At 33.6% G+C, this 26,490-nt stretch overlaps 1 protein-coding gene across 3 annotated transcripts; it reads right to left on the minus strand.

Annotated features, from left to right (window-relative positions):
• Positions 1–11,028: 11,028 nt before the first annotated feature.
• Positions 11,029–25,935, minus strand: LOC106775921 (serine/threonine-protein phosphatase 5). 3 transcript variants are annotated; one of them, XM_014663174.2, is made up of 14 exons: positions 25,741–25,935; positions 24,651–24,754; positions 24,305–24,474; positions 24,145–24,216; positions 20,102–20,252; positions 18,405–18,575; positions 17,467–17,575; positions 17,265–17,382; positions 13,196–13,343; positions 12,585–12,833; positions 12,310–12,435; positions 12,127–12,227; positions 11,639–11,713; positions 11,029–11,436 (listed from the first exon to the last, which is right to left on the minus strand). In XM_014663174.2, exons 2-14 carry the CDS (start codon positions 24,718–24,720, stop codon positions 11,377–11,379), a joined length of 1,620 nt encoding a protein of 539 aa, XP_014518660.1. In that variant the 5' UTR covers positions 24,721–24,754; positions 25,741–25,935; the 3' UTR covers positions 11,029–11,376. The 3 variants fall into 3 exon arrangements, with proteins under 3 accessions (XP_014518660.1, XP_014518659.1, XP_014518661.1); XM_014663173.2 differs by having other exon boundaries at positions 24,651–24,813; XM_014663175.2 differs by lacking the exon at positions 18,405–18,575 and having other exon boundaries at positions 24,651–24,813; positions 25,741–25,934.
• Between the last annotated feature and the right edge of the window lie 555 nt (positions 25,936–26,490).

Here is a 26,490-nt window from a genome sequence, read left to right on the forward strand (position 1 = left end):
TGGAGGCAGCAGCGATGACCAGTAGTGGAGGCAGCGCGGTGGCTGGTGATGGAGGCAGTGGCGGCGGAGCGACACGAAGAAGTTGTTCGCATGAGATGAAAAATGGCTCCCTGGCGGAAGAAGAAGAAAAAGCGAAAACGTGCTTACTCTTTTACGCTTGTACTCTTTTACACTTGTAGAATTTAACTATCGAAGAGACTATTACCTCGATTATAAAAACAATCGTTGCGTAAACCTTCCAAAAATAATTCAAAATAAATTGTAATTGAAAAATTTGAAAATATCTATTAACTATAGGTCTTGATTCGCACTTAAACCGAGGCATAAAGGGCATATGACATTGGTTAAAATGGAATCGAAGTCGTAGCGGTTAACAAAATGGATTTGAAACGTTCAAAATTAGTTTCTGGCAAGACATACTACCTCGGTTGATTAGAGAACCGAGGTAGTAGGCCTATTTTGAAAAAGTTGTTAGGGTTTTTTGTCTCGGTTGTTCAGAGACACAAGGCAGTAGACCTTTTTGAAAAAGCTGTCAAGTGTAAAGTCTGATTCAGTAGGTTTTTTGCTTCGGCTGGTCAGAGAACCGAGGCAATATACCCCCTTAGGAATCGGTTCTAACTAAACCGAGGCATATAGTGTCACAAGAATTACGAAATTGCTACCACATTTTTATACGCTTCGGTTTTTCGAAACCGAAGTGTAATTTGCGAGTTAAAAAGTTGTTTATTTACTAGTGAAATATGTTCAAAAACTAGTGTATTAACCCTTCCATTTGTATAAAATCTTGTACGTCCATGCAATATTATCGACCAATAACATCTTCCTAAAGACCCAATAATAAATGTGAAAACAACGACGACCAAGCCAATAATGATGATCCACTTCCACATCTTATTAGCTTCAGTTTCAATGAAGGACTTAAAAGATAGACAAGAAGCCCACCATGTGATGCATCAGCTCATAGATATATTATCTCTCAATATGTAATTATGTTGATATTATAATTTAATTACAATTTTAATTATATTAACTTTTTTTTAATTCTGCAGTCAAATTTATAACTTCCTTTCTTCCCATTATCCCAAAAAATATTAAACCAAATAATAATCTATAAGTGTATAAAACTAAATTATGTAATTTCTATGTTATTTATATACCTTATGCCAATATTTGATTAATAAATATTACTTATAATTAATCATGTTAGTTGATAACGGTTGAAAAATCGTTATTTTTATACTTAACTTTGATAGTTAATGCACACTTTTTGACTTAGAAGCTTACTCGAATTCATGATTTTGCTTTAGTTTTATGAATAAGAGAGTTGAGGATATGCTTTTATGATTTTATTACTAAATTCCCTTGATTTTGTAGGTTTTTGGAATGATTTGAAAGAAGGGTTGAAGTATCAAGGAGTTGTAGTGCAGAAAAGTCAACCAGAATGCAGAAAAGTAAACAAGAAAAGTCAACCAGTCAACCAGAAAAGTCAACTAGTCAACCAAAGTGCAGAAAAGTCAACAAGTCAACCAAAGTGCAGAAAAGTAGCGTTGAGCGCCAGTTTCCGCCAGTTTTCACTGTTTTGGGCCTGAGCGTCATCGCTGAGCGTTTTTTGAGTGTCGTACCTACCGCTGAGCGGCATTGTAGCGCTGAGTGCTGGCGACGCGAGTTTTGGGCCAATTTTCTGCTAATTTTATGATCTATTTTAGGCCTGGACCTGTTTTCAGTTATTTTTCTACCCTATTTAAAGACTTGGACGACTTAGGGTTTATATCTTTTGATGGCTTAAGCACAAAAACACATTTTTCACCCCTTTGGGGGCAAATTTGGGGATGTGAGAGCTCTTCTCTTCTCTTTCTAGGGTTTTATCTCTTCTATTCCATTGTACACCTAGTTCTTCCATGACGATGGAGAACTAATCTTATTTGTTGTTGGGAAATATGTAACGTCTAAAATCTCTTGTATTTGAATTGATTCTTGTTATTGATTTATGCTTCTTTCATTAATTGTTAGAGATATTCTTCTTTGCTCAAATGCTTGTGATGTTATGATTTGTAAATATCAGGAGATTTCGTACTCCTAGGGTTAGACGATTTGGGGATGTGACAACCCTCCTTTTCTCTCCCTAGGATTGTTATCAAGAGATATCTTACAAATCACAATCTCGGAATTCTCTCGGGAGCAATATTACCTAGACATAGGGATAGGAGGATCGATTGCCTTTAAGCTTCTGTGCGAATGTAATGCATGAACAATTGCTAGGGAGACAAGACATTGTAAACTAGTAATTAGGAGTAGGTTCTTTTCACCAAGACATTGGGATTAGGGTAAATTAGAAAGTGGCATTAACATTAATGAAGAAGATGAATTTGTTTATGCATGAGAGTGATTAGGTGAAATCTACACCCTAACAACATATTCATCTCATATTATCAACATCATCCATTCACTTTTGTGTTTAGCCTCAATTGATCAAATTGCATTCATGTTTATTTTTCCGCACTTTGCATTTAAAAACCCCAAAATATTGTTCTTAAGTCTTAATTGGTTAAGCAAAAGCACAACTATTTAGTGTCGTGAGTCTCTTGGGAAAACGATACTTGGTCTTACCATTTTATATTACTTGATACGATTTGGTACACTTGCCAGAGTCTTAACAAGTTTTTGGCGCCGTTGCTAGGGACTCGTGGTATAACTATTCTATTTGTGTGATTCTTAACTAATTAGACTTTATCTTTCTAAAAAAGAAGAAGAAAAAAATAATATATCTTTTACTGTTTTTATGTTTTGGGCTAATTGTGTGCTCCGGTGCAGTGTTCTTTAGTGTATGTAGGATAAAATTTGTACTAGGAGCACAAGATCATCATGACTTCTCTTTTTAGGTTTGGAAGTAGAGAAGACTACCAGTAGTAGATAAAGAAGATAGATAGTGAAGCAAGCAGATAAGAAAGGAGAATTGGTTCACCAACACCCTGATGTGAAAAGTGATGAACCCAAACCTGGCACACCAGTGAAATTCAATAATAGGTTATGGGCTGTCAAGACTATCAAAGTAAACGAAGTTATTGAGATTTAGGATCCTTAGAGTTGGTGACAAGAAAATTTTCGAGCTTTTGTTGGTGTCATGAAGGAAGGTAGAACGCCAACATAAAAAATCTGGATTGGGCTTAATTGGGTCAAGCTAGTGACGTTAAAGAAGCGCTTGCTGGGAGGCAACCCAGTTTCTAACTTTTTCTTTATAATTGATTATATATGTCTAAATTATAACATTAGGAAGAATGTTCTAAGATAATTACTAAATTATAAACACTACCCATGTTGGTTTCACTGATCCAATGTGAAGCATATCATTATAGTCCCAACTTTGAGAAGTTGGGGTTTCTTGAGTTAGTGTCTAATGTTGTCTTGATATTTTATGCCAGTTAACTAAGATAACATGCCACCTTTGTCATTTTGCTCTTCTAGGACATGGTCGATGTTAAATTCATTAAAGACATCTCTCAAGTTTTTTATAATATGATAATATATTGTAGCAGATGTTCCCTAACTTTAAATTATCCTTTAACTTGTCCACTTCCTTTTTTTTATGAATCACTTATCTTTAATGTCCATAATTCATGTTTGTCCCCAAGTTAGGAGCTCATATAGTCATACAAAAATTATGCTTTCACAATACTAAAAATTTCAAATCATAACAAAAACTAAGACAACTCAAAGTAGAAAATCATCATTTTTTTTAACAAAATTTGGCTTTTGCAAGACTTATGTACATGGGAGTCAATTTTGACTACTAGTTGAAAGCCCTGAAAATAGTGTTTGGTTTGTCTTGTTAACCTGACCATAGTGTAAATTACCATCTCAATGACTTTTTGTCATGTCATTGAAAGGTAAAGAGTTTTACATATGAAATAAATTGAATTTTGTTTCCTGTCTTCCTTATGTTTGAGGGTTAAGCTTATAGTTGTTTTGTTCATGACAAAATACAATAAGAAGGTTGATTTTTCTCATGGAGTAATACACACTAGTAGTAAGGCAATGTCTCACTTAATTTGCTAAAATACTATCTCACTTTTTTAATCCCACTCAAACTTGGTGTTTTAAGTAGTTTGAAATATAATTTTTCCTTCTTAGCTAACTTTGGAAGAAAACTACGTAAAGATATTAGTTTTCTATTTATTTGTTGTTACTCTTTGATATTTGTTAACAAAATTTTTAATCCTCGACAACGGAGTCAAAAACTTGTTAATGAATTAGAAAGTGTACTGAATCGTACAAGTAATATAAAATGGTAAGACCTGTTGAGATTGTTGACAACACAAACTCTATATCACTCTAGTTTTTGATGGTGACAACACATTGCTTAATACCAATACACATGTTGCTGCATTACATGTTCTTATGCTGAATTGATTGTTATATCTGCTGAGCATGTTTGATGTACTGCGTTGTATGTTCCTATGTTGATTGTTTGATATATCTGTGGAACATGCTTATAGGCTTACGTGCAATGTGAAATGCTTCATTACAAATGTTTTATTGCACAATTTTAAAGTGAAAAACCACAAGCACTTTCGTGAACTTATAACCGTGTGACAAAGTTATAGTGCAGTTGACTACATTACTAATGGATTCTACTGTGTTAAAATCTTTGTACAGATTTTGAGAATCAATGCTCTGTGATTTTACATATGTCAGTCGACATTGGAGTTTACATATTCGATTGTATCTGATGTTTGTTTTAGAATTATGTTATGCTCTTACGCTCCAACGGTTATATTTTTAAACGTTAGTTGAGCATTGATGACTTGGTCAACTATATTAAATGTGTTCTGTTATTTGTTGACTATGGGCTACTGCGTTGACTGTTTGTTATAACTGTAATAATACAATCGACTTGATTAGTAACCTATTCGACTGAGAAACAATCTGATAGACAGAAAACTATAAATTGGCTTAACGCAAATTGTTCAGAGACTTTTGTGGAACTGACATTTTCATTATTGTTTCAGATTGAATTCTCTATGATAACAACTCCAAGAATTCTCCAAGAAGACGATGGTTATCTTTCCTGAAAGAGATTCAAAGGGAGATAGCTCGCACATTCATTGTCTGATCAAATACTGCACAAAGAAGGTGTTTCTGGGTTGATCGCTTCAGGCTTGGCATCCTTTGAAGACTGTTGCACTTGTTAAGGCTTGGCATCCTGTGAAGACTGCTGGAATTAGACCTGTTGTGATACAGAGGTTTCACGTTGAGGATTGTTCGACGTGGTGTTCAGATTGCAGAAGAGGGGATTCTTGCTGCAAGTCTGGTTTTTGTTATTGCAGCTACATTTTGGTTTTGGGTTAGAGAAGAAATTTATATTTTTGACGTGGAGGTCTTCTATAAATTCCTTGTTGTAAAAACCACAACCATTATAGTGCATTTGCTTCCTAGGTTGGAAGGACACTGAATGTAGGCATTGTTGGCCGAACCAGTATAAAAATCAGCGTTTGATTTTCTCTATCCCTGCATTCTTTAATTTCAGTCGAATTCTTCTTCTTCATTAATGTTAATGCCACTTTCTAATTTACTTAAAACTCGATGTCTCAGCGAAGAAAACCAATCCTTAATTACTAGTTTACAATGTCTTGTCTCCCTAGCAATTAATTTTGCATTACATACGCACAAAAGCTTAAGGCAACCAAAACTCATATCCCTATCCCTAGGTAATTCTCCTTTTGGGAGAGATTCCCTAGATCTAGATTCCCCAGTATGTGTCCATATCAACGAAATCAATTATCATGCTATGAATGAGTTAAACATAGCAATGCATAAAGTATAGAGGAAAAACCCTAACAATTAATGAAAGAAGCATATATCAATAATAAGAATCAATTCAAATACAAGAGAGTTTAGAGGTTACATCTTTCCCAATAACAAATAAGATTAGTTCTCCACCATCATAGAGAAACTAGGTGTACAATGGAATGAAATGAAGATAAATCCCTAGAAAGAGAAGAGGAGAGTTGTCACATCCCCAAGTCTGCCCCCAAGGGGTGAAAAACGTGTTTCTATGCTCAAGCCATCAAAATATACAAACCTTAGGACGTCTAGGTCTTAAATAGAACATAAAAATAACATAAAACAGGTCCAAGCTCACGTAGCCGGCGCTCAGAACCCCAACTTAGAGCGTTTAGGCGTGAAACAACGAGTATTGGCACTCAGCACCCCTGAAAGGGCGCCCAGGCATGCTGTGGTGCAAATTTTGGTGTTCAGCGCCCTTAAAAGGGTGCCCAGGCTTTAGACAACAACTTCTAGCGCTCAGCCCCCCCCCCCCCCTCGGTAAAAGGGTGCTCAGGGCCCCTAATAGGGGTCCTAAGGCCTATTTTTTCTGCACTGCGTTTTTTTCTCTTTTTATGCAGCTCTGCCTTCTTCTTGAGTTCCGACTACTTGATCCATAAAATCATAAAATATAACCTCAACTCACTTATTCACAAAACTAAAGCAAACACATGAGTTCAAGCAAGTTTCTAAGTCAAAAATATGTGCATTTAGTATCAAAATTGAATCATAGATAACAGTATATTCAACCGTTATCAATATTATAGGGGTTGCACATGAAAAAAATAACTTCACACTTATATGGATTTGTCTAATCCTTCTCTAGATGATAAAAAAAAGAGTCAATAAACTATTCAACATTGAACACATACTTCTCAAGATCCTAACACTTGTGTTTTTTGTCCTTAGTGAAGACTCTTTTGAGGTATTATAGGTAGCCATCAATATTATCCCATTTCAACACCTTGTCATTGTCATACATCACCAGAATGTCTCCAACTGTATTTTTGAAGATTTTATCTAACATGATCCTAAAATCTTAGTTAAAGGTTGTGCCTAGAGTTTGCTCCACAATAGTAGACCGTTTCCACATAATTTTGTCCTTGTCTAAGTGATACATTCTAATTTGGTTGTGTCTAGAGTTTGCATCCAAAACATTGAGTATCTCAAAGCTAAATGCATTGTCCATAGAGGATATGAGTCCTTTGATCATGTTTTAGTATGGTTGGTATAGTCAATGAACATCCACTATTTATCACCTCTTCACTAATGCAAAATTGAAAAGCCATGTAGTTTAGGTAACATCTTATATGAAGTTGATTTTCAAAAGCATATGAAGTTTTTGCTTAACTATTTTCGATTTTGATCTTGATATGATAAAAAAAACTTGTGAATGAAATTATGATAAATTCCTAATATGTCACTTACACTCTATTCAAAAAGGTCGATGTTTTGGATAAGAATGTATTATAATTAACTTCATATGAAATGACTAATAGTCCAACCAATGTGAGTACATTGACCTTGGATTAGTTTGAGCTAAAATTAATACATATGTTTGTTAAAGGAGTGATATTCTTGTTGAACTTTGGTTTCAAATACAAGTGAACTTCTTTATGTCTAATTCATGATCTTCATAGGCATTATTTTAACATTTTTACTATGCTTTAGTGGTTGCAACTCTTCTTCTGACATGTTATTTGTCATTTACATGGATCCTTTATGGGCTATACCACCAACTTTTGACAATGATTTTGTTCTTTTGAACTTTACATTATTCAAAAGTGTATGTTAAGAATTTAATCTATGAACATAACTTTTTGTATCTTTTTAAGATTAAATTTGAGTATAATGATTCTCCTTTCATTGACTAAGAACTTCATAGACATGTGCCATGGACTATAAGCCACTAACTTACCTATCTAATATGTATTAAATCATAAGTCACTAACTTGCCTTATTGGTACCAAAAGAAGTGAGAAAATGTACATATCTCTTTGTGTGCACTAAGTAAGGGATTTGCCTATGATTTAATGAGATTAAAAGCTAGGTAAAGTTTGAAAAAAATTATCAATAAAGTATATAAGTTGAGATACCCTAACTTACATGTTTTTTATACTCCCTAATTTGCAATATTGATTATGATGACAATTGGATCATCTTGTGAGCGGTTGTTGTTGTTGAAGTTATTTTCAATCGAGCTGATTTCAAAAACCTCTTCAGGAATTATTTGATCAAGTTTACATTATAGATAAATAAGAGGCATTGTGACGAGAATTAATATTAGCATCCCAAAAAAATTGTTAATTATAGTATTGATAAGACTTTGTATTTATCTTTGTTGACAAAACTTGTTGAACTTGTTGTTTTGTTGTATTTTCATTTTAGCTTTTATCTTTTTGTTGTTGTTGGTCTTACATTATTGGCCTTTTTAGCTTAAATCTTTGTAATTACCTTAACCTTGACTTATGTTATCACTTTAGACAAAATGGGTCATGGTTCCTTATTGAATAAGACCATCAATTGTGTTGTAATATGGGATAATATCTATAGGATCTTCCTAATTAGAGGAAGATTGATACATAATATTTTATTTTATTTTATTTTTCCCTAGGTTTCCTAGTTTCCCTATTTCCCTTTTTAGGAGAACTAGATTATTACAAATAGAAGGTTTGAGAATGTATTTTTCATGATTTGAGACCATATCTCATACTTTTGTAAAATCTCTAGTTGTATATTCAATGTTTTAGTAGTAATGGAAATGTTTAGTAAGGTTTGGGTTACCTAGAATGATTGTGATAGGTGGTAAGTTTAATAACTCAAGGGTTAAGGCTTCCTGAAATATTACTTTATGGTGTGTATGAATATTGTATTTTGGATTTCCCTTTTTGAAGCTATGACTTTGATTGAATCAAACCATCAAAGATCCAACACTTACTTTATTTGCCTCTTAAGATTCAATATTCCCTTTGAGCATAATGATGTTGGATGTTTATTTGTCCATGTTTTTTTAGGATATTAATTATAATTTGTCTAAGAAATGTTCTCCAATGTGATTGAGTTTGCAACACGAAGTCTACTTGTTGAAAATTAACGGAATTTGTGAACAAGTCATAATACTTCTATAATGCTACTAAAGGGTTGTGGGAACCTAAAGAAAGTTGTATTGGTGTTAGAGTAAAAGTTTACTTGTGTTGAATCATACTATTTTTCGAAAATTGAATATTTTCATAACAAAGAGAAAGGTATGTTCATAACATTTCCATAATTTGATGATTGTTATCTTTATCTTCCAAATTATGTTGGAGAGTTGTTTGATTAAAATGGTATAAATCGTAATGAAATGTTATTGGGTTAAAAGAATAAATTTTGAGTTGTAAAGATCCATAAAACTCAACAATTATTTGACATTGAAACTCCTTGTCTTTAGTGACAATTATAATTATTAGCTATTTTGTATTGTGCTTAGGTTTATTATCAAAAGTTATACAGTAGGTTATGAATTTCAATGACATCAAAACCATATACTCTTGTAATCTAAGAAAATTTATAAAAATTAGAATGTCTCTAATGGAACAATTAACAAGATAGAATTTTAAGTTTTATTGTGGATTTCAAAAAGAAAAAAAAAAGGTTTAAATCGATGAGATAAAAATAGAGATTAAATGGAAGTCTATTATTAATAACATCTAACTACAAAATTAAAAAGCATAAGGTAAAATATACAAAAACAAAAAACGTATAAATTAAAGACTCCTGATAGAGGTATTATTATATAAACATCTAGAATCCTTTTAAAATGAGAAATGTGCATAATAAGAATAGTATAATATTATTCTTCTACTTATGTATTGTGATTGAAATTATATTGTTAATTGCATTGTTATGATATATCTTTTATATAATTATAAACTAGTTTATTGATAAATTTGAATAAAAATCCAAGTTATCTTTCAAACATCTCTCATGAAAGTAGTTTATACGTTGCAAACTTGCAATTAGACAATGGATAATCTTCAAAATTGAATTTGCACTTTAATGAGTTTAATGTAACCCAACAACTAAATTTCATAACAACATTCAAGATTCTTCAAAGTTAAATTATTATTGAATGTAAGCACAAGTGCTATCAAATTTGATTATGAATGGCAATGAAAGATGCAAGATTTACTATCTCATCTCCATTTGTTAATGTATCAAATTTATGTTGTATCTTCATCAACAAATATACCGTACTAACTTCTTTACTATATGTAAATATTAATTAAATATTCCCTTTTAACAAAAATGAAAACCATAAAAAAAATCATATTAAATTATCGAGTATTCAAATATCAAGAAAAACTTATACATGTCTTCTTTTTTTTCTTCATTATCAAATATCAAGAAAAAACTATAATATATAAATATCAACAATTGAATAAACATCAAATAATTATAGAAAAATATGTTTGCTATAAAAATAAATTATAAAATTAAATATTAAAGAAAAGGTTAATATTAATCATTTAAATTATTAAATAAATTAAAAGTTTTTTGATAAGATCAAATTATTAAAACAAATATGAAGACAAGTATTATGGTAGATATGTATGTACTCATTTTTATCTCTATATCCAATTTAAAACATTGAATATTACTCTCATCCATTCAATATAAGTATTTTCTCTCCTATTCAAAACAAATTTTGACAATACCTAATATTAAGACAAATAAGTTTTTTTTTTTTTCTTTTAATTCACAATCTCATTCTCAAATTAAAAAATTAAATATTACTCATTCATATCTTAATATAAGAATTTTCATTAATGAAACAAATTCAAACTATACCTACGGATTCATTAAACAAGTGAATCCTTCTAATCTACTTGTTTAGGTAAAACCTTGGAACTTTTTGGCATATAATCTTGATGAATTCCGACTCAATAGGAGGTTATAGATGATGATTCCGTATTACTCTAGAAGTTCTATACGGAAAATCAATTAAAAACTCCACATGATAAGAGTGGACAATAAGTCTTTGATGATATCCTCACGCAAAAAACTGCTAAGCAGAATATTATCTCGCAAGGATGAAATTTAATTTGATAAAAAAATCATGTTAAAGAAACATTGAATCCTGAAAGCAACCTACAACTTTGCAAACAAATATCGCATTCAAACTTGGTAGCCAAGTCTAATGATCGGCAACACACTAGCACAAAAACAGAATAAATGATCTTGCAGCTAAGCAGTGATTTTCATGTGGTCATTTCAGTTAAACATTATCACCAGAGTTTCATGAAGCTAAATGGAGATGCAAATTTCCTTACACTTGTTCACAGAAAGATAAAGCAGCACAAAACTGAAGGGGTAAAGATTAGGGGGGAGGGGGAGAAAAAATGAGTTTTAATAAAATGTTGAGCCAAAAATATTATACAGAACAACAAGGATAAACATGTAGCAAGGTACCAAATCTTCTCTAGCCATCGCTTGAATCATGTCCTTGGGGAATAACAGTCATTCAAAACAGCATTAAACCATTGGCAGTTCTAGGCTTCTAGTCAGCTTTGTAAATTATGAGAACATCCTGAGGAAGTTGTTTGCATAAGCCATTGGTTTGACATCAGGGTGTGGCTGCAATTTCAACAAAGTAAACAGACAGAAGAAATGAATGCCAACCCCAATAAAAGAATACAGATTGGAAGAAAAGCAATCATATTGCACCATACTATTTGTTAAATAAAACAATGAATGAACATATTTATTCGTATTATTTTTTAGCACAAAACATGACATAGCTTAGCATAGCATGGTCTAAAGCACAAAAGATACTAACCACTGCTGAGAATGTGACAATGTTAGGTTTCAAATCTGGTGCTTCAAATCGAATAAAGGCACCTTTGTTACCCATCTGCAGCATGCAATAAAAATCAACGTCATGTAGATTTTAACACCAAGATCAAAATATACTTCAGGAAGGAAAGTGATTACACAGAAATTAATATAAGAAGGCCAATGACAATGCACACTATCCATGCAAACAACATGTACAAAAGCAAGGTGGGTAATATGGTTTTCATTAACACATTTAATGTGATTGGAAAAGAATCCTGGTCAATCATGCAACGTGCTTTATTGCTTCTCTTCTAGAGCTTGTCTCGTTATGTTTACATGCTCAAGCACAGCTTAAAGAATGAGTCTACACAAATGATTATAGATAAAGGCTGTAAGAATAGATTACAACAACAAAAGTCTTGAGACAATCATGTAAGCAAATGGCTAAACTTACTTAGAAATGAATGTAGAAAAAAGGGATTTGATTACCTGGTCACAGTAATTTGGAGCAGAAAAGACAGTTATGAGTTTACCATCATGTTCAATCTCGTAGCCTTCATCCTTTACTTCGTGAGATCTCACAACTAAATCTGTAAATTGGTAATTTATGTGAAGCCACTGACAGGAGAACAAATAAACTTTAGAAAAGTATCTGAGTAATGGAAAACACACCTAAATTATTTTCCTGCAAAAACTGTTCTGTAACATCTGGACCAAAAGAAAGGCCCACACCACGCTTGCTTGGGCCCCTTCCAGGGAGAGGTTGTGGATCACTCCAAAGAATTTCACACATCAGCCCTACACATACCAATCATAGGTGTAAATAAAACTACAATACTCAGGGTGAAAAAACCAGAGGGATTTTAGTCGAAGTGCACGAACTGAAAGTTTAGAGTGATTAAGGTATTGCTGAGATCAATTAAAGGAAAAAAAAGTAAGCATCTAACCTTCTTCAGGAGGTTCACAGAATCGATTAATTGATCGGATGTCAGAGAGTTTGACCCCGTCAACACTGAAAAGACCTCCATGAACTACGAAAACTTTCTCATTTATCACATGAGCCAGTGGTAAAAAGCAGAATACTTCCGCAAAGAGTTCGACAAAAGTATCATTCAACTTTGAGCGCACCTCACCCTCAAAACCATATATCTTGTTCATGCTCTTGCTCTCGTGATTTCCTCTGGCTAAATATATGGCTGAAAATTACATGGCAACAAAACAAGTTACCATATTGCATGAACAAAAATATTCCTCCCTTAAACAAGTGAATTTTACAAAGTGAGGAAAGCAGTAAATGAATGCCCACACACAAACAACATGATACAATTCACTTGAAACAATAAAAGTAAATATTGCATTTTAAAGACGCAAAATTTCCCGAGGAATTGTAATGGATTTCAATTTAAGTTGTCATGAACAAAAAAAAAAAAAAAAAAAAAAACCGTTTTTTATTCTAAAAGATCATAAAAAGTATCTAATCAGGTTCTTATGCGATCATATATTTATGATGTCTCCGAAAAACAAGATAACAAAACTAACTCAAAAATCTAGGCTTTACCTGATGGAGACATGCACTTAAAAGCAAACAAGGTCAGGATAACTTCCAATGAAAAAGATCCCCTATCCACAAAGTCACCGTTAAATAGATACGGATTCTCTTCTGAAGGAAGTCCATTAAGCTCAAAAATATTCAAAAGATCATAGAACTGCAGAAATCAAGGTGGAAAGAATCAATCTGCAAAGTTAAGAATTATAGGGGGGAAATACGATAATACAAAAGCCAAGCAGCATGATGCAATTGGGTAAAAAAGACTTCACATCACATTAAAGTTAGTTTGAAAGAAATTAAACTGGAGAAAAGACATTTATAAATTAAATACATTACAATTACAGGAGGACCTTTTTATGAGTCAAACTTTATTTTTTCTGCATCGCTGTGATTACTAAAAGTTACCTAGGAAACACAATGCTAAGCAATATCAAGGCTGGCTTTTAAGAAAAATGGGCTACAGTTTTCTCCCTCAATTGTCACTTTTTCAAAGTTCCTTCCTTTTCAGGAGTCTATTTTTGTATTAAAAAAATCACCTCTTAAGAGTTATACAACCTCTTACTTAGTGCCAACACTGCAATGGGAATTATTCGCCTATAGACAGTAAATCATGATATTTTAGTAAATGTGACTTGTTAAATTTCAAACTCCAGAGTGTTCTTTCTCCCTGCCTGCATGCACTAGAAAGGGAAGATGCTTTATTTCACAACAGTGGGAATGGTTAGTTTTTATTTTCACAGCTTTTTTCAGTTTATGATGTTTACAAATGCAAACTTGTTGGTTTTAACGTATAAGAGACAAAAGAATAAAAGGGAAACTGATATCTTTTATTGAGCATAAGCATAAATATTTATACTACATAATTTGTAACTGACTTTTAAAAAATATATGCTAAACTAATTAATTTAAATAATGCCTAAAACCCTCCTAAAAAATAGAATATGAATATATTTTTATTTAACAACTTTGACTCTTTCAACCAAATGTTGTTTGAGTCACAGAATTCCAATACTCCTCCTTGACTCAAAGTCAGCATACTTTAAGTCTTTTCATCCTTGTCTGTATCATCTGAAGTTCCTCTCCTTTTGGAAGTCTTGATCACTTCTGGTTTCTTTATCTTTTCAAGAACTGCCTTTAACTCTAAGTTGTCAGCGTCTTGCACCTTTTCAGTATTGCCTTGTTGCTCCGCATTTTCAGCTTTTGTTACGGGAAGAGTTGTCTTAGGATGTTTTTCTTCTTCCAATTTTTCCAGTTTAATTTGACTTCCACCAACTTTAACACCCACTAGCTTTACTTTCTTGCCATTCAGAGATGGGGTTCTTTTAGGTCTTCCGACATTATGCAGCTTGTTTGTTGCTCTCCATTTGTCTTTTGGAAAATGCAACCTTGTTTGTTTTCCATATTGCAAAGTAGCGCATACGAGTGATTTCTCTTCAATTTCAGGCAGCCTTTGTTCCTACATATTGTCTTCAACCTTGTGCACAACAAATTGCTTTTTATCAATCAAATTCAAGGCGAAGCTCTTGCCTTTCATTTGAACTCTGAACAACTCTTTATTATCCAAATTTTTAATCATGCAGTTTTTATCTTCAAATAAAATTTTATAGCCTTTCTCTAGAAGTTGGCCAACACTCAACAAGTTTTGGTCAATCTCAGGAACATATAAAACATCAGTAATTAATTTCAAACCTGCACAACCTTTGATCGTGATGGTTCCTTTACCCTTCACTGCTATTTTTGCCCCGTTTCCAATTCTGACATTTGTGTTGTAGGTTGCATCAAGATATTTGAATAATTCTTTATCATAAGTCATGTGGTTCATGCAACCACTATCAATTAGCCAACTTTTTGTTGATCTTGTAGTGGCAAAACAAGAAACAACAAAAAGTTCATCTTCTTCATCATCTTCAACCACAACTTGTACATTCTCTTGTTTTTCTAATGACATGCATATTTTCTCCACATGCCCTAATTGTCCACATTTATGGCATTTCACATCTGGCCTCCACCAACACTTTGTATGTGGATGATTATTTTTCTTACAAAAAGGACATGATGGAAAAACATTAGAGGATTTGTTATAATTTTTGTGGTTGAAATTTCCTGACCTTTTTTTCAACAATTTAGCTACCAAAGTCCCTTCAATATGACCTTCTTCTCTCATGAGTCTTCTTTGTTCTGGAGCCTGAAGTGCTGCCAAAAGTTCTGCCAAGGTAATAGTAGAGAGATCTTTTGAGTTCTCCAAGGAAGTCAATGTGGCTTCATATCTTTCTGGAATTGTTGCAAGTATTTTTTGAACAATTCGAGAGTCAGGAATCTCAGTGCTTAGAAGACGTATTTTGTTTGCAATGCCAAGAAGCTTGTCTGCATAATCTTTGATTGTCTCTGAATCTTTCATCCTCTACATTTCAAGTTCTCGAACCAGATTCAAAGCTTGCATTCCTTTGACTCTCTCATTGCCTTCATACTCTTCCTTCAAAAACTTCCAGATTTCATGTGCCGTTTTCAACGTCATTATTCTGTTGAAAATGACGGGAGATACAGCTGTGAACAGAATTGATTTGGCTTTGGACTTTCGAAACCTGCTTTCTTTGTGATTTTTCATTTGAGCAATCGTAGGATTATCTGGTAAGGGAGCCACTTCGTAGTCTTGTTCTACCGCTTCCCATACATCGTTAGCATCTAGATATGCTTCCATTTTGACAGCCCACATTTGATAGTTTTTTCCATCAAATACAGGTATAGAAACCGTAGTAAACGAGGTTTGAGATTCCATTTTATGTGTGGTGGCTATTTTGTGGTTGTAGGTGTTTATGGGTTATATCACAGATCCCGTAAGATCCTTTTTGCTCTGATACCAATTGTTGGTTTTAACGTATAAGAGGCAAAAGAATAAAAGGAAAACTGATATCTTTTATTGAGCATAAGCATAAATATTTATACTACATAATTTGTAACTGACTTTTAAAAAATATATGCTAAACTAATTAAGTTAAATAATGCCTAAAACCCTCCTAAAAAATAGAATATGAATATATTTTTATTTAACAACTTTGACTCTTTCAACCAAATGCTGTTTGAGTCACAAAATTCCAATAAAACTATTAACAATTTTAGCTTCCAATACCATTTCCAAGGTTTTGGTAAGACATGGCAAAGGCCCTGTAATGGAGTGCACTAGAGCCAGTGGACTTAAAATTGGTGATTATGTTTAGAAATAGGAACGAATGCCTGAATTTTAAAAGACTAGGTTTTGCCGTCTTTTAAAATGGGTTTCTTGATCCAGTTGTTTATCATATGAAATAAAACCATTAGTTCAAATGGGTTTCTTGATCAAACGTTCAAAGAAGGATCCCGTTTTTGTTCTGTATTATTTACTGATCCCTTCTCTCAAAGAAATGTTCTGTATTATTTACTTATTCCTTCTCTCAAAGAAAGATTTCATATCCCATGTTTCTGTGATTCCTTCTATTTTCCCATCTAATAGCATTCCCTAAAAAAATATAAGGCTCATATATCCAATATGGCAGATAAAGTCGCTCCTGAACAATGGTGCAAAGTTAACACAAAACTAAATAAATAATTGGCATCCTCATCAGCACAAAAATAGCTACCCAATTCCTCCACATAAAGGTCAGGGAATCTTAGTCCATGAAAATATGGGAGGAAAACCAAACAGGATATAATAACAATCCTAAGTCTTAAATGTCTAATACTATCAGAAGATATCACGAAGATATAAGCAACAATTTGTTTTTCCATATTAAAAAGTCACCAATCAACTACTTCAGATTTAAACAAGAGAGAAAATATATGTTTTGAGGGCTTAATGAATCCCTCTCATAGTCCTCTATTTATGTACATGAAAAGCTGATACAATAGGAAGATTAAACATCAAAGCACCGTCCTAGACTACTTAGATAGAGTTAGGTAAACACACAACCCCCTACCTTAGACGTAACGATTACATAGATTTACTAATTATTTCAACACAACTTCAGCAGATCTAAAGTTCAAAATCAAGAGTATGACCCAAATAATATCATAGACAGTTCCAAGATTATAATAAACCAATTACCTGACCATGCACATCACCACAAACAGTAAAACGTTTGCCATTAGGAACATGTATGTCAACTAGCGAAGGCAAAGATTGCAAAATTTCTCTTGTTTGCAATACAATCTGGAATGCATACCTAAAAAATTGGAGGACAAGAGAAGACACTTCAATAACTCGTCAAGAAACAAAAAGAGAAACAATGGTTTTCTTCCTTCAGTACCGTTTATGTAAGAACTTCTGGTTCTTGAAATCTTCCATCATTTTTTTCACAAAATCCAAAGTAACAACATCCCCCTCTATTCTTGCTCCTGAATATTGTGGCTCGACATCTAGCATTAAAACGAAACACCAAATTTGATCATTTCCATGAGTAAAATTATACGCTACAGTAGAACTTGGAATAATAATATGATCACAAAAAGAGGCCATTAATTTTAAAGACCACAGACAATACAAAATTAAGTGTTCATCTTTCGTGCTAATGTGTGTTGTTCATGGTCCTTGTGATTAACAACTCCCAATAAAAAGTGGATGGTATTAGACCAGGAAATTACAATATCTCTACCAAACCCAGAGGCATCTATAAAATGCATACACTTTGAGATACAAAAAGTTTGTAGATGTTGATCCAGGTAGCAATTGAACACCCCAAAAGGAAAAAATAATTCAACCAGGGTTGCAAGCAACTGAAAATAGTAAAAATAAGTATAAAATGTATATTATTATTCATTAGTCAGTTTAGGGGGGTGACTTATCCTCCTTTTTAGCACCTCTTACAGTTTCAGATAAAAATGTATTATGCTTATTGGAAAAATAACAAATTGAAATCAGCACAAAAGAATGAAACTAGGTTAGTATAAGAAAGCCTAACAAGGGTAATAATCACATTTTAAGGAACTAGTATATTAGAGACATAAGAGAATATTTATGATTAATTAGTTTTAGGTATATTCATATATGTATAAAAATACAGTATAATGAATTATGTTGCATTGTAAAGAACGAAACAATCTACTTTCCAATGAGTTTATAAATAACGATTCCATCTGACCTAAATTGAAATTCAGATAATTAAAGTTCATTGTATCCTTAATTAGTTTAAGGTATTAAATAATTTTAAGCCAAGGCCTGGGTGATGCAAAGGACTCCTAAATGTACCAGTATTGTGGCCACTCCACCAATAAGCCCCGAGGAGCAACAGCAAACCAACCACAATTGCAATTACTATTGTGGTCTTTGATGTCCTGAACAACATCACCGCTGCTGCCATAACTGCTACCACTGCTGCTATGGCCACTTCGGTTGGCACCGAATAATTGCGGCCCTTTCCTATAATGATACAATATATAGAAAGAGTGATAATTTATAGAAAGTTGGACAAACATTCATTAAAGACAGGAATAAAATATCCCTAGATTAGAAAAGGGATTTGTGAGCGAAAGAAGGATGATTAAGGAATAGACGGAAGCTAGAAAGTGTTAACTACTGATTTGGATTGAGGAAGGAAAAAATAATGTGCATGAACCAAGAGGTGAAAAGGGTATGACCACCTACATAGTGTGATCATTTTCTGAATTTTCCATTACTTCTAAAGACATGTTCCTCAAACACGTCACTCAAGACGAATCACAAATTCCTGTTTTTAAGTCTTCTAGATTACCAATGAAAAAGGAAGGAGGTGGAAGGAAGAAACATGAGGTAGATGTGTATAGCTGAAAATAGGAAGGGAAAATAACAATTTATTTGAATTGGCAAGAAGTGTTCCATTCTAGCTCATATAATGATTAACCAAATAGTTTACTTACAGTTAACTAAGTATCATAAAATTGACAGATTATTTTTTAAATTAGTTTGATGCTTAATTACATCTTTGAAATAACATTGCACCAAAGTTTTGACTTATAGTTCTGAAGGTTGGAGAGGAAAGTTTAAGCATTTGATGGTGCACCATCTTGATATTTGAATATGCATTTCTTTGTAATACTGAGATGAGATTATATTACACTATTTTGCCCTTCCTCTCTATCAACGTCACACTTCATGTTTTTCTCAATAAGATTGAAAACAAATTCCATGAGGATGCATATAATCAATCGACAATCCCAAAGTTCATAGCAAAACAATCCATTAAACATCTCTCAGAACTATCCAAGAACACCAACGTCATCACTATTTATTCAAAAAAACAGTACCGGTAGCCAAAACAAATTTCACTATAAAGAGTGGGCGAAACAAAAAAGTGATCAGAATCTTACTACATGAAAATAACAGTATTTAGTGAAGGAAATCCCATCAACAACACAATTAAATGAAGAGAAACTGAGAACAATATCCAATCAAATAATTTAATGAAAAACTGAAAATCTCATGCATAACTTAATTATTGAAGTGATACTTGCTTCTTTTTTTCACATTATTACATTAAGAATATTTTAGGATCCAATTGCAAGGTAATGGACTTGAATCCCGCATTGGAATATGTGATTATAGAGGAAGCTTTATAAGACCTTGGGAATTTCCAACTACAACATCTAGCACTTGTGGGGTTCTCCCAAGGTTCTTATCAAGAAACCATAATCGTACAAAACATGCGTGTATATAATGAAAGAAGGTTAATATAAGGTAAGGTATTCAGTGCAGCATTACACTAGAGCTTTCAAATAATAAAAACAAAACTACAGTTAGTCTTATAGGGTCATGTTATATAGTATTTATTTGAAGCTTTACAAAATTAAAGTTGCAATAATACCTTTAGAATACACACATCCAGAATAAACAAAAGTTAGATATGATAGAATGACAAACATAAGTATAAAATTAAGATACTAGCTTAAGAAATATATTCAAAATACTACCTATTGTATGGAAATCTATCGATTCAGCTATTGAACGCCTTTCAGACTCAGGTGCAGCAATTGCTTCTTCAAATTTAAGCTTCATAACTGCCTTTTCACATTCCTTCAATTTCTTTGTTGCATCAGGATCATTTGGAGACATTTTCTTGACCTATTCAATAAAAGTCTATTAAATATAAGACATTTGCATAGTGAAACAAGTATGTGTTACAGAATAATAAGAGGAAAGTAGGTAGCCACAGTTATTTGAAGCAATGTAAAAGCTTAAAAGTAGAAGTTGCAACATTCAAGCTGTTATTAAACGACAAGAACTGTCAGCTTCAGCCTACAAAGATGACTTTCATGTGAGAATATTTCAATGAGGTTGCATACCAAGAAAATTTTCATATTCTAAAAATATCAATAAAAAATTGGAAACTGCCAAGTTTTTATTTTAAAAGAGTTAGAAGCAAGACAACAGCTTCTATTGGCACAAGGGCTTGGTAAAAAGGAGATAATTCTAATCATCAATTGTGTAAATTGCAGAGCCCATTACATGATGCAGCTGCAAATGCGCAACATTTCAGTTGCAGTTGCCCCTGAAACAGTATCAGGTTGCAAGTACAGACCACATTGGCCCACATTAGCCAGCACCTACCACAACTGCAACACAACCATAGCCAAAATTCAAAACCTAAGTAGTAATCTATTCCAAGACGTAAGAGTCTAAAACAACAAAGACATTACTTACAGAGAATCTCAACTCAACAAATCTATTATCAGTAAAGAGAATAGGGAAGGTGCTTCACAACCTTCAATTTATCCCAAAGATTTTATCAAAGTTAAATTTTTTTATGAAGTCAAAATAATTTGAATAAAAAAGAAACACAAATATCCCTAAATATCTATATTAATGTCTCTCGTGTCTCCGCATTGTCCCCTTATTCCATCATTATACTACCCTACTTTTCTTCTAAACTACCACCAATGTCTTTGTTTTCTTTATGTTTCTATCACATAGTTGGGTGTACCAAGCTCTCCGGCTTGGACAACATTTGCAGTTTTAATTAGAGGGATAACAACCACTTCAAAATATAAATAGTTATGCATGTTTTCAAAGAGTATGTAATTATTGTATGTGCTAGAAGAATTTACAGGGTAACCTACAGATTAATAAACAATTAACAGTTAGAAATTTAAATTACTGTAGAAGCATCCTTCATTTTCTAACATGTAGACATGATATGATGTAGTACTATTTGCTATATGAATAAATGTTGTAAATTTTGCAGTGGACAATACAAGACAGCAATACAATTTGGTGGCCACCTTCACATTCTACTTACTACGTATTTGCAGATTTACTTTTAAAGGATTTTGTTTTTAAATTTCACATATTTCTCACTTGCAACTCCGCGCCTGCAACACCACTTGCAACTCCGCTCTCTGCTCCCCCGTCAACTCAACTTGCCACTCATCTTCCACTTGGCCCAGTTCCCAAACAATTGCCCATGACTCAACGTCGGTTAATTTTGGCTCAACCAGCTGTCGGGATACAACTTGGTGACCACTTATCCGAATCCTTTTACCCTCTAGGTAATACACCATGGTCATCTCTCCCCAATTAATTAGTACTTCTCCCAACTTACCTAGCCATGCAACACCTAATATGGCATCGACCTCACCCAAATCGAACGCATAAAATTCTTCCTCTAAGGTAGCTTCTTCAAAATTGATTCTAACCTTCTCGCAACGCCCTCGGGTCATCCTCCGGTGCCCATCACCTAGACTCACTGGATACGGTGGCATGTAATTATGGGAAGTTTCAACTCCTCTGTCATCCTACGATTGATGTAGTTGTGGTTTGCGCCACTATCTATGAGTACGACCACGCGTCATTCTCCGATTTTCCCGGTCAGCTTCAAGGTTTTGGCCGATGTCAACCCTTCGGCGGAGCAGACTGACAACTCCATGGCTTCTCCTCTCGATCTACTACTTCTTCTCCAATGTCTCCCTCCTCGTCTTCTGCTAGCAGTAGCACGCGCAAGCTTCTCTCTATACAGCGGTGGCCAGGGGCCAACGGACCCCCGCATCGGAAACAACGACCCTCCTCTTTTCTTTTGAGAAATTTTGGGTATGGCAGATTTCTCACCATCCTCCCCCGATTATCGCCCCCAGTCACATTGCTCGCCCATGCATTCATGTTCATAGTGACTCCATCCCTTCTCACTGAACCCACACCTTCCGTTCTTCCATACTGGTTAGTCGGAGGTCGACTCGGTTCCGATCGCAACATGTTGCCCGTTGATCATGCTCCTAATGGGTTTATCTTGAACCCACTCGAGTGACCCCCTTGTGCTCTCACCATCGCGTCCTCCACGTCACGAGCAATCCTCATTGCAATCATTAACTCCAATGAGTCTTGAATTCTCATTTGCCCCTTTACGTCTTCTCTCAGCCCCGCAAGGAAATACCCCAACACCTGCTCTTCGGGTATATTCTTGGTTTGACCCATAAGTATTTCGAACTCACGAACAAACTCCTCTACGGTGCCCTCCTGGCTAAGCGTCGCCAATCTCTCGAATATTGTCCCCCTAAACCCTCCTCCAAAACAATTGATCATCGCGGCCTTTAACCCTTACCACGAACGGTTTCTTGCTTTTTCTTTCCAAAAGGTAAACCAGTATGCCGCACTCCCTTCCATGCTCACGTATGCTATCTCTACTTTCTCCTCATCACTCATCATCTTTTGTATATGGAAAAACCGCTCCGCTCTGTCAAGCCAACTAAGAGGCTCAACCCCGTCAAAAGTGGGTAATTCCACTCGCTTTCTCCACAGTCGTTGTTCGTCTCCTCTATCGCCAGTCCCCTTGCCGCCAATTTCCCCCACAACCGGTTGACGGGTGTCATTCACCAAACTATCGTCGGAACTCCCCTCCGCTTGGTTAGCCCGGGTACCAAGAATCTTCATAATCTGCTGTAAGTCCCGTCGCACAGCTGCCGACTCAGCTTTCATCCCTTCAATCATGATTTCAATGGTTTGCTAGTGGTAATTTTAATGTTACTTTGCTTATTTATGTTAGTTTATATATCATTGAAATATGTTAAAATGTAGTTTGAACATATCCTCTCTGAAGATTAGGTCTTTGACCAAGGCAAATAGCATTGCCCAACTAGTGGTATAAGGCTTTTGTTATAGTAGTAGTAGTAGTGTAATTTTGTTCTTAGAACGTGAACTTTTAAACCTAACTCAACCTCACAAAACCAACTCATACGATGAGATCTGAACCCACTTATACACTATAATTTGGTCACATCTCTATCAATATACAATCTCCAACAATTGCATATTAGTGGGATCTAACGAACCATATTATGATCTCTTGTTTTACTTGTCTATCTCCACACCATTCTTTCAATTCTAGTTCTAGGTAGAATATATATATATATATATATATATAGACATTAACAATATTTCCTGCAATATCTCTTTTTCTCTTTTTTCCTTCTGCATCTTTTTGCATGTTGTAACCCATATTCTAGACAAGTGCAAATGATATTGTTAGATATTGTGTTTATTTCATTTACATGTTCATTTGTATTTGGGCTTAGCCCACACTCTTATTATTATAAATACATTACCCTATGTGTATACACAGACACATAAGGGAGATTTCCCCTCATCTCTTTTATGTGTAACAATATTTCCTGCAATATCTCTTTTTCTCTTTTTTCCTTCTGCATCTTTTTGCATGTTGTAACCCATATTCTAGACAAGTGCAAATGATATCAAGCAGGAACTAACACAGAATATATATTCAATGAAAAGTACCCATCTTTTAAAGACTAAAGTTAGTACTGTTTCATATAATCTACAAAATTTGTTGCTACTTTTTTTTTCATCTCTGAGTTCTCTTTGGTATTCTTATCTACATGACTATTTAATGGAACGTGAATATTAATCTATCAACATTTTGCAATGCAGCTGACCTTCTAATATGAACACGTTATTTTCCAACCAAGCTCCTTCATTCAAATATTTTACAGAAATCAAACACAGTTACCTGCTGAAAATCTTTCAGTGCTTCCTTGAATTTTCCCAGCCCAATATAAGCAGCACCTCGCCTGTAATAACCCTATAACAATAAACCATAATCAGGACATGTCTTTTATTAACGATAACTAAATATAGGAAAGCTTCTAATGTTTTAGGATTCAGAGCACCTTTGAATATTTAGGATCAATTTCAATAGCCTTTGAGGCATCTTGTATTGCACTACCATATTCCTCAAGCCGAAGATGAGCAAAGGCACGATTAGAATAGTAAACTGCATTTCCACCGTTTAGCTCAATTGCTTGAGTATATAGATCAATGGCTTGGGAGTATTTTCGAGCTGAAAAAGGGTTTCACACGTTCAGCAAGCATTAGCAAATAAATGTTTTAAAGCAGTGACAACTAATGACCTTATCAAAATTGATTTAGATTCAATAATTCATCTAATACCACAAATTTCACTGCAATGATGAAGAAAGTAAATTAACCACAGCACAGAGAAATTGCATTAATTACCATTGAAAGCTTCATTGGCAAGGGTTTTAAGTTCTTCAGCCTTTGAAATGTTAGATTTTTCAGTTTCCATTTCAGTTCAAACTTGTAACTTTAGTTGTATATGGCTGAAATTCAGAACCCAACAGAATCAGTCTGCTCACTTCTTTTCTCCACAATGATTGACCTGATATCAGTATATTACAATAGTAGTAACTGGCACTGTAATACTCAGCTTGCAAAGAACTATATCAAAATGTAAAAGCCTCATATACTTTATTTTTGTAGGATCTGGTAGAGTGTTGCAAATATTGACAAAATGGAAGTAAATACATGTATAAATAACACAAATCTAAAGCTTCTCACTTTCCTAACTTATTATAGCTAATTGCAATCTCCTTACTCATTATAAAAAAAGAAGTCAGTTTTAAATACAAACAAACCAAATGTGAACTTCCACCCACATGATCTTTGTGTCTCCAACTAACTTAACTTAAATCACATTGCTAACACTATCTTTCAATAAATTTCTGTCACCACCACTATCATCAACCTCTTCAATAACCACTTCAAACACAATTCTCTAGATGTTATAATCCCTCCTTCCATTCCCAAAACCAAGCCCGGAACAATTAATTCTCCAAAAGCAAACATCCAAAGGGTTTCAAATGTCACACCCCCAACAAAAACTAAACACCCGAAACAATAAATTACAGGGAAAAGATCAGAGCTTGATAAAAGGGCATCCTTATTTCTTTTTAATTTAGCTACACACGCACACACAATCATGAGCATCACACAATAAAAAAATAAAATAAACTCCCCTAAGATACATGTATTGATAAGTAAGCTGTGAGGATTAATAAAAAAAATATTGACGAAAAAAATATATTGATTGTAGAAATTGTTATGAAATGTTGAAATAAGTGGGAAAAGCTAACTACAAAAGATAGAGAGGTAGTTGGAGAAACAACACATAGGAAGAGTAACAAAAATAGGGAAAAAAGAAAAATTAAAAGGATCTGGGGATGGATTAATTGCATACACCAAAGAGAAGAAAAATAAAATATAATAGAAAGAAAAAAAAAAAAGAAAAAAAGAAGGAGTGACGTACGATTAGGAGTTTCTTTGTTGCTTTGTTTGTATGAGGGAGTGGAGGCTGGAAGAACAGTGAACAAAGTCTGGAGATTTTGAGACACAGCACAACACAACACAACACAAAACAAAGCTCTCTCTCTCATACACACAAACACTTTCTCTCTCTAGCTACTCACCCTAATCATCAAAACTCTTGAACCCTTTCTATAACCTCAAACTTACACATAATTTATAATATTTTTTAAAGTTTTATTTTTTAACAATTCTACCCTAGATCCTTTTATATATATTTTAAGTAGTTGAAGAAGAATTAAGAATTAATAACAAAAAAAAAAATAAACACTTTCTGAATATGAACTTTTTAATAAAATAAATAAAAATAATTACTGATGAAAATTTTCTTTGTATCTTTTAAAAAACCATATTAGCAACTGTTGTAGAAAGAAATTAATAATTTGTAGTATACTGTTTTAAATTTATATAGTTAGTTTTATTTATAACCTCAAATATAAATAAAAAATGGGTATCTAGATAAGAAAATGTTCATTATATATTATGAGTGAAAAGGAAATATTGTGTCCCTTTCTCTGTATCTTTTAAACAAACAATATTAACAGCTATTGTTATATTGTTGAACTGTTTATATAGTCTTTTATTCGAATTTTATTATTATTTTTAATTAGTGATAGTTATTTAAAATAGTTGATACTTTGTATTATATGGTAATATTGAGAAAATGTGAATAATTTGTAATGTTTTAGACCGC

The sequence above is a fragment of the Vigna radiata genome, chromosome 10 (genome assembly GCF_000741045.1).
Source record: "Vigna radiata var. radiata cultivar VC1973A chromosome 10, Vradiata_ver6, whole genome shotgun sequence".
Lineage (NCBI taxonomy): Eukaryota > Viridiplantae > Streptophyta > Magnoliopsida > Fabales > Fabaceae > Vigna > Vigna radiata.